This window comes from Cibotium barometz, chromosome 17 (assembly GCF_041138505.1).
Source record: "Cibotium barometz isolate CiBa-2024 chromosome 17, ASM4113850v1, whole genome shotgun sequence".
NCBI classification, from domain to species: domain Eukaryota; kingdom Viridiplantae; phylum Streptophyta; class Polypodiopsida; order Cyatheales; family Cibotiaceae; genus Cibotium; species Cibotium barometz.
Window position 1 is genome coordinate 49,748,667 of NC_141062.1, and position 9,981 is coordinate 49,758,647.

Below are 9,981 nucleotides of genomic sequence, written 5' to 3' on the forward strand. Positions count from 1 at the left end.
CACCTAAGTCAAGACAGTGGAAGGAGGAGAGAAATAGATGGAAAGAGAGATTATATTAGATGGCATTTTGAATAATTTCAGCAATGTTTAAAGATAGTTTCCTAAATGGTTTCATAAATTCTTAAAGACAGTGCAAAACAATGTTTATAATCCCTTTATGGCATTTTAAATAATTTTAAAAAAATTTAAAGATGACATTTTAAATGGTTTTATAAATTCTTAAAGATAATGCAAAACAATGTATATGATTGTTTTATATTCATTGTGATCTATACATGGAAATCTAACCATAATCACCTAGTCAAGACAGAGATAAGAGAAGGAAAATAGAGAGAGAGAGAGTGAATAGTAGAAGACATTTTGAATGATTTCGTAAATTCTCCAAGATAGACTAAAATAGTGTGTAGAATTGTTTTGTTTACATTGTCATCTTTGCATGGACGTTTAGCCATAATCACCCAAGTAAAGATAGAGGTAGGAGAGAGAGAGAGAGAGAGAGAGAGAGAGAGAGAGAGAGAGAGAATATCATCTATTTTTTAGTGTTATTTCGGTTATTACTTTGTTACTTTGATTTTACTATTTCATGAAATGAGACTTGTAGACAATATGATTTAAACTATGACCCATGTGATACTCAGGCCGCGTTACCGACCAAGTATCGCATGTATCACATGCAATAAAAACAACACAGGCCGCGTTACCGGCAAACCAAACAAATTTATGACATTTTTTGATCGCGTTACTGATCAAATGCCGCAATATGCAATCAAAACATATGCACTAGCGAACGACACCATTTTGTTGCGTTACCAACAAGGTGCCGCCCAAATCTATGGGAATAGGAATTGGATACGGACATAAATTAGCCGCGTTACCGACCATATGCCCGCATTTGATAAAGGGAAGGAAAGGTGACATCGTCATAATGATACTATGCTTGCCGCGTTACCAACTAGTACCATTACAACGTACCATACTTACCATAGGACACAACTCGGCCGCGTTACCGACCATGTGCCCCATGATAAGCACCATTCCGAAGAATGGCCTTACATACACACGCATCTCTCATGTGGACCACCCACATCTAGCCGCGCACTGCGACTGTGGGCAGTTGCCCGCACAAGTACTCACACACCCACACTACCCACATGCAGATAAGACATTACCTGTGTGTAAACAGCTCTCAAGTAATAAATCCCCAAGGGGCCCCGCGGGCTTCATATATATAGAAATATGTTGCTCGGCGGGAATTCTGACGGCGGTTCCCGTCGGGTTTTAATTATACCCGTCGGGCCCGTCGGATTTTTTGTGAATCTCGGCGGGTTTTTGGCTGGTTACCAGCGTAACTAGCAACCTGCTATTTTATGAACGTGTAATCATGTAAACATGTTATTAACATGTTCACATGTGTTATTTAACAAGAAAAAACTTGTGATCACGTGAATATTAAATCCCTGGTGCTCTTCTCCACCATTTGAAATCCAAGACATGGGCTGGTTGTTTACAATACAAGCAAGGAGATTTGGAGTTACCCCCTTTACTGATATTGTACATACACTTCAATGTCTTAAGATCACCTGCCATATGCCATTCTACTTGAAAATCACCTTTGCCTGGAACATGAAGATGACCCCCTAAAATTTAACTCCTTACAGTTGAGGGTATATCTGTCTGGTGAAAAACCTAGTTAAGTGTTTCATGGTCCTCTGTCTTCACCTGCCATTACAATAGAATGATATATGGTAGAAGTTTATTAAAAAATATACATGTATATTCAACAAATACTAACACCAAAATAAGAAAATCCATACCTGAAATGATCCCAACCACCATACATGTTTTTCTGGTTGAACGCTAAAGTACTTTGAACTGGTCTTTGTGATTGATGGATCAAGTGCACGATTCATCAAGGTAATAGTCACTCTTTCTATCTTCTTTTCCTTTACAATTTCACATTCGTCAAGCTTAACAACAAACTTTAAAACTCCTTTACATTTCTCAAGTGTGATGTTATAAAACTCCACCATTCTTCTCTGTAATTGTTGCAGCTCCACAAAAATATTATTCAAAGGATCATATACAGTCCTTCCTTTGGCCCCTTCATATACATTTTCGATATGTAAATATTGTCCAATGAAGTCATCTATTTTTTGATTTAGAAGACCTCTTTGGCGCCACATTGCTGTTGGGGTGGGTAACAATACACGTTTTATCCGATGATCTTTGAGAGTAGAAGAAACGATGTTAAAGATTGAAGCATATCCTTTTCTACTCATCCCACTCATATCTAGGGCTTCTTGAATTTTTTCGACATCAACTCTACTTTCTGATATAAACTTTTCGACAGCATCACGTTTCACCCTTTTGAACTTTTTTTCATTTATCAAGCTCTGCACGACAACTTTAGAGACTAAACCTTTTATTTGCTTCATTGGAACAAGATTGGAATTTTCATTTACTTCACCAAGCCTTAAAATTTCCCTACAACAAGAAAGAAACACATCTACAATTATACAATGAGACAATTATAACTCACCTTTAAAAGTTCATTGATTTACATTGAAAATTTTTGGAACTTCTTCATTCGTTTAAACAATTTGGATGCTCATTAATGGAAGTTAACAATAAGATATCGTCATACCTTGCTTTTTGAATTCTGCGCTTACATCCTCCAGAGTCAGCCTTCAACTCTGTAATGTTCCGGATTTTTCTATTCCGTAGTCTCTCTCCTAATACAGTGCCTTTTCTCCTCGCTTTCAGTAGCATTGCCTTTGTCTTTTTATGTTCTTCCTTCTCATTTTCTAGAAGTTGCTTCAATGCCACACACTCTATCTTATCTTGCCTTCTGCTTGCCTCCTCTCGTAGATATAAATTCTTGTACATATTTGCATTAGCACATTGAGCTGAGACGTATCCATACAATCCATTTACTCCATTGCCTACAAACTTCAATAGAGTTGTTGGATTAGAGAATGGAGGTGTTGAATTTCTAATGATGCATGTTGGATAGATGCCTCCGTCATTCACACCACAAGTCTATATGCTGCAAACCTCCTTTCCGCAACATGTCTCTTTGCTCAGTGCATAGATGCAAACTCTTTTGGCGCTTCAATATCGGTGCATACTGTTGTTCCAAGTCGACATGGAAATGATGAAGTTGTTTGCTACTGGTTTCTCCTTCTGCCATGTTTCGCAACAATGCGATGTATTCTTTCTTACTATATATTGTTTTGTTTGAGAGTTGAAGAAGGCGCTAAACATTTTTAAATTTGAAATGAGAGAGATTAGTTATATAATACTGACAAAAGAATCGTTCATACGTGTGAGCCAAACCTATGAAAAAGGTATATTCTCAAAGCTTTTAATGATAAGACCTCGTTGTTTGTGAGCAACAGTATATTTATTGCCTCAAACTGACGGTTTTGGACCTGTTGTGACTATTTTACGTAGTTTAAGAGCAAGATAAATAAGAAAATAGTGAATTTCTTACGGGGCCCCAAAATGAGCTCCGAGTTCTTCTAATGTATAAAGAATTTACCATGCCCACCTGAGCTTGATCTCCTTCTTATGGACATTGAACTTACAATAATATTGCTACAAGGTACTCTTCCGAAAGTTGAAGAAAGTGGTGAAGCAATAAGTGAGCAAGAGTGGGAGTTTTAAGGGGAAGTGACTTTCACATAAGCACTAGGTCCTCTTATCTTATGTGATTGCAAAATTATATATACATATACATATATATATATATATATATATATGTATATATATATATGTATATATATGTATATATATATATGTATATATATATATATATATGTATATATATTTCATCGTCTAGTATAGCTAATTCAGCGCATACATTGATGGGTTCCCTGGTTAAATAAATCTTACGTATAAAACCTTGGTATTAGCCTCGATATTGGTGGGCCATTCTAGTCAAATAAATCCTAATTACAAAGTCTTGGTATTGGTGGGTCATTCTGTTGTAGTGATTGACTGAGCATAGGCACACTTTTTATATGCTAAATGAAGTATGATTAGAACATTGTCATGCTCCCGAGACACATGATAAGTCAACAAAATAGAAGCCTCCATTACATTCTCATGCTTCTCTTCTCTTATATCCATGAGGAGAGGAAGGAAGAGGGAATATGGAAGAAATGTTTTTTTCTCTTGTGAACCCCTATAGGGATAATCTTAAGGTTACATTGTCTCTCTCTCTCTCTCTCATGATCCACCCGAGTTCAAGTCCCATCGTTGGTCGTATATGCCCTCGTGTTGCATTCTATCCACGTTAATAGCCTCTCTCCCTCTTTCTCTCTCTCTCTCTTTATATATATATAATAAAAGATTTTATAAAAGCTTTCTTATAAAAGGGCCGGATGTCCCACCTTTTTCGACTAAGAACGCTCAGTGCCATTGACAAGCAATTTTTGTAGCCGATGAATAAGTGACAGGGGCGTGCTATGAAGACTCAAAGTTGGAGGAGGAAGCCAATGGCGCAGGCTTGAGAAGAGCGACAGGTGGGTGCCAGAGAGGCGATGGAATGTGAGGTTTTTTTCCTCGCCGTCAATGGTGCAGACTTGAGAGAGCGACACGTAGGTGCCAGCGAGGCGATGGAATGTGTGGTTTTTTCCTCGCCATGCAGCAGCAGGATCAGAAGCTCTGAACTGATCTCCTCCAAAAAGAAGACGGGATGATTAAATGATCAAGCCCGCCTATGGTGCCTTCTCTTTTCCTTTTTCTCGCACGAGCTTTGTGGGCAGTACTCCTTGCTGATCGAAAGCTGCGCCGAGAGGCTGCAGCATCTTCAACAAAGCTCTTCTTTCAATGCTGCAGCTCCCCCCACCTCCACCTCCTCCTCCTTCTCCTCTTCCTCCTCCTCCTCCTCCTCTCCGCCCTTCGCCTGCTCCTGCCCCTTCTCCGGCCATCTTTAATGGTAATATTATCAATGATACTGGTAATATTCTTGCGCCTTCGACGACTCCTTCTCAGACGCGCCCGCCACCCTCGATGAATTCTGCACCACCTCCCACGCTAAGCTTGTCAGCTCCTCTGCCATCGCCATCGCCACGAATAGTACAAGCTCCGCCGTCACCCGTACCGTCCTCACCACCAGTACTACGTCCAGCGCCTCCCCCAGCTTCGAATCCCCCCCCACCCAAGATGCAATCGCCTCCCCCTCCACCTGCCAACGCGACCCCTCCGTCTTCTCCTCCTCTGCTGCCTCCGACTCGCTCTCCACAGTCAGTTTCCCCGCCTCCACCCCCCTCCTCTACGCCTAGGCCGCCTTCGCCGCTGCCGCCACCTCGTCGACGCGCAATCCCACCCTTACCTTCCCCCCAATTTTCCTCTTCTAACGACCCTCCTCAGCTCTCCAACATACCATCTCGCTCGCCTCCTTTTCCCCGCTTTCCCCCCACCACGCCCACACCCCCGTCACCCTCCTCCGTTATCCCCACCGGTGGAATCATCGCCATAGCTGCCTCTGCCTTTGCACTAGTCGTCCTTGTAGCTGCCGTGATCTTCTGGTGCCTATGCAAAAAGAAGAAGAGGTCGATGAGCCACAAGTCCGATGCTTACAAAGGTACGCCTTCGTTCAAGTATATCATTTTACATGTATTCGCTTGGTATTAAAAAATCCGGGCAGATGCCTCCTCTGGACTAGTAATGATAGGAAAATGTGGATGCACCATCAACCATTTTTATGATATGCAGATTCTAGTCATGTTGATTCTGATCATATGGTGCATGGGCGCTCTCCTAGCAGTAACAGTGGCTCAGAAGCTGTGGTTAAGGTGGCATCTCTACCCTCTACATCCGATCCGCCATCACTGCACCGTCCATACAGAAGGACTGGCTTATATGATGACATCTCCCCACCTCCTCATCATAAAGCAGCAACAGCTGGATCCCCAGGCAGCATATCCTGGTTCACCTATGAGGAGCTGGCGATCGCAAGTGATGGGTTCTCGAGGTCCAACCTCTTAGGAGAGGGTGGGTTTGGATGTGTCTACAAGGGCATCTTAGCAGATGGGCAACCCGTGGCCATCAAGCAGCTCAAAGTGGATGGAGGGCAAGGAGAAAAGGAGTTTCGAGCCGAAGTGGAGACCATCAGCAGGGTTCATCACCGGCATCTCGTCTCCCTTGTAGGGTACTGCATAGCAGAAAAACAGAGGCTTCTCGTGTATGAATATGTTCCCAATGGAACCTTGGAGTATCATTTACATCGTAAGTGATTGTAGGGGCCTCTTTCCCCTTGCAATGCACTTTTTTTGGTCCTGAATTTCTTCTTCAAAATTTCCTAACTAGGGCAGTTCAGTTCCTTGCTTTTATCTTACATTCAAGGTCTCTCCAGGTAAAGGAGGAGGACCCATCATGAATTGGCCCACTCGATTAAAAATTGCGATAGGATCTGCACGGGGTGTGGCATACCTCCATGAAGACTGTAAGGCCAAGTAGTTGTTAGAATATCCATTTGGGATGAATGCCATGAATTCAACTTTTCAATGCATGCACATTAATGCTGATGTCTTGTCGTACTTTGGACCAAAATTCAGGTCATCCCCGAGTCATCCATCGCGACATTAAGTCTTCCAACATTCTCCTCAACAATAATTATGAGGCCCTAGTAAGATTGTGGCTACAAATCCACATGCTTGATTCTTGTAATGATTTACTTTTGGAAAAAAAACATTAGCAATTGTATCTTTTGTTCATCTATTAGGTCTCGGATTTTGGACTAGCAAAGCTGACTTCAGATGCAATTACACATGTGACCACCCGGGTGATGGGAACATTTGGGTATTGTGAACAGCTCCTTGTACAAGCAATGTCTTATGAAGTTCTTATGACATTGGTATCTAGAACCTTAATGATTTTGTCTTTATCACAGGTATTTGGCTCCTGAATATGCCTCGAGTGGCAAGCTCACAGAAAAGTCAGATGTGTACTCATTTGGAGTCATGCTACTCGAACTCGTGACAGGACGGAAGTCTGTGGATCGATCACAGCCAGTTGGTGAAGAAAGTCTGGTGGAGTGGGTATGCATTATGAATAAAATTTGAGGATTTTGATATTAGTCACCACATCCATGGGCCAACTTAATCACCAGAATTAATGAAATTATGATCATGTAGGCTCGATCTCTGCTTACTCAGATAGGCAGTGAAGAGGACTTGAAACTGTTAGCAGATCCTTCTTTAGATGGTGCCTTTGAGCCGAAGGAAATGCTGAGAATGGTTCAGGCAGCTGCAGCATGTATTCGGCATTCTGCTCACAAGAGGCCCAGGATGGGACAGGTTTGTCTTCTATGTTCAGCAATCTCTTCAAACTCTATGTGAGTAGGATGAAGAAAGACAGGAAAAAAACTACATGGGCCCAGAAAGTGTGGAACATTGTCATCACAATTGCCATATATCCACACATGTGGACAAACACGCACGCGCACACAGATGCACACACACATGTCCCCATTTTATAGAGTACTCGATTGATGTGTGAACATTGACATGGCAATTGTTACATATCCACACACATGAAAGAACACCCCCCCCCCCCCCCCCCCCCCCCCTTTCTATTGGAAAAGTATGTATTTTAGTTTATTTCTTTGTTTGTGTTTAAAGATTATTGGTTGATGGATGGAATGATATTGATGATGGGACAATGGCCGGGGTGGACAGGTTGTTAGAGCATTGGAGGATGATGCTTCCCTTTTTGATCTCAACAAAGGAATAAAGCCAGGTCTGGGTAGCTTGTATGAGTCACCTTCAACAAGCACTGATAAGGAGAATGCCAATCACAATGCAGCAGCCATGAGAAGGTTTCAGCGCATGGCTCTTGATCATAGCCAGGAATATGGCAGCAGCGAATACAGCTGGGACACAAGTGATTATGGGCTGGATCCATCTGCTTCTAGCAGTGAGTACCAAACAAGCAGAGAGGTTGGTCATCATAATTATACTGGCAAGGATTTTAGAGGCTAATCAATGTGATTGCATTCTCCTCTATATATTCAGGCTACCACTAATCACTTTTAGCTAGCACTGTCGCCTTTCTGCAATGGCCTGCATCTGCAGCTGAGGTCTTAGAGAGATCCCCATAAACTCATACACAAAGGCTTACGTACAGTGCCAGGAGAGAGATTATTGGCAATACACAGAGAGAGACGAACGCAAGAGTGTTGTAATTTTGATTTTGATTCAAGGAGTTGATACAAGATAAGAAGCCCGCAGGCTGGGAGGTCGCATCCCTTTGGGCTTTGGGGTTACGCCTCTTGATTAATGATTAATTGTGATTAGTGTAAGTAATTGGTGATTAAATGCAATTACGACTTACCTCAGAGGTCACGAGGCAGCAAGAGGTTAGCTGAGTGACTTCTTCAGAGATAACCAGGGACCTACATAATCATTTTCTGTTAGATTCTTTTAGGATGCGGCAACGCAAGATTGAAAAGAGAACTCTATAACATGATTGCTATTCGTACTTTTTTGAATGCACGACAGTTGCTTTGGTCCCGCTCAATGTACGAGAGAGAGACCACCTGTGTGTGCACGTGCGTGCATGTATGCGAGAGAGAGAATGTATGTATGTAGGTAGGTAAGAGAGAGAGAGAGAGAGAGAGCATCTTTTATTTGCATATCTTATGTCATGAAATGCTTTGTTGGATATGAATGCTCCACCTCCACATTGTATTGTCCAAGCATCGTTCAAGCTTATGTTTGTATGGCCCCCATTGTGAGGAGTAACCAATAGTTGAGTAACCCGAGTGTTGAACATCCCCATATTCATAGAGGAGGATGGCTGAGGAGATTGGACGGTTTAGACATGGCTTAAACAAGATTGGGCACATTGCCTAATATTAGGCTATATGGTAGTGTAGAGCCTTATCTTATAAGGGTCTACACATGGAGTAGGAAGTCTATGTCGAAGCTAAGACGACATGGGAGGGCATGGTGGCATCGGCAAGGATGGTGTTGTGGCATTGACTCGAGAGCGGTAGAGCACGAGAGGCATGGGCGTTGACATCTAGGGCGGCAGATCTTTGGGTGGAGAAGGCACATGCCTATGTGTTGTTGGATGTATGTATGTGGTTGCATGGCCCAAATGCCTGTGCCATGGGGTTGCGCCCCATGGGCTATGTAGCCACGTGGACCATGGGCATGCGTGGTGACCACACACTTTTTTTAATTATTTTGAAAATGCAAAAGAAATAAGAAGGGTCACTTTTTTAATAAATTAATTAATTAGTTAATTAAAAAAGATGGTTTTAAAAATTAAAAGAAGAAAAAAAGAACATTGGGAAGGAAGTTTTTTTTTTGGGGGGGGTGGGGGAGGGGGTTGTGGAGCAAAAAATAAACAAAGGGCAATAGGAAAATATAAGGAGAAGGGGTAGAAATCTTGGGGGGGTGAAAAAATATCGAGGGAAAGAAAAAATAAGGGGGGCATAGGAAAAATTGTACGGGGGGTAAGAAAAAATAAGGAGGGATTAGGAAAAGTTAGTGGGGGGAGTATTTTTATGAAAAAGGGGGAGGGTTTGTGCACGTATATGTGCATGTTATTGCATGTGTGTGCATGTATATAGAGTGTTCACATGCAAAAATGGTGATGTGCATGTGCAGTGTATCGTGTGCAAATAGATGGGGGGTTGTGTGTATATGTGTGCGAGTAAGGGGTACACAAGTGCTGGTTTTTATTTTTTAGAGGGTGTACATGTGTGTGTGGTGTGTTTTGTATGAGTATATTTGTGAACATGTGTGCACACATCTATATGTGGGTGGGGGTGAGCATGTGGAGGGGGTGTATACATGCATGCATTTGTGTGTTTAAAGAGAGTGTACATGTGCATGTGTAGAGACAGTGCATATGCAAGGGGGTGTGTACATGCATGTGTAGAGACAGTGCATATGCAGGGGGGTGTGTACATGCATGTGTCGAGTGTGCATGTGTAGGTATGAGAGAGTGCTTTTATATAGTGCA

The 9,981-nt window shown here is 42.2% G+C and overlaps 1 protein-coding gene across 1 annotated transcript; it reads left to right on the top strand.

The window, feature by feature from the left end:
* The first annotated feature begins 5,169 nt into the window (after positions 1-5,169).
* LOC147630131 (proline-rich receptor-like protein kinase PERK15) lies at positions 5,170-8,055 on the top strand. The gene is made up of 8 exons (XM_086811029.1): positions 5,170-5,590; positions 5,722-6,234; positions 6,362-6,451; positions 6,564-6,634; positions 6,731-6,807; positions 6,899-7,046; positions 7,143-7,304; positions 7,686-8,055. Exons 1-8 carry the CDS (start codon positions 5,170-5,172, stop codon positions 7,986-7,988), a joined length of 1,785 nt encoding a protein of 594 aa, XP_086667155.1. The 3' UTR covers positions 7,989-8,055.
* Positions 8,056-9,981: the final 1,926 nt, after the last annotated feature.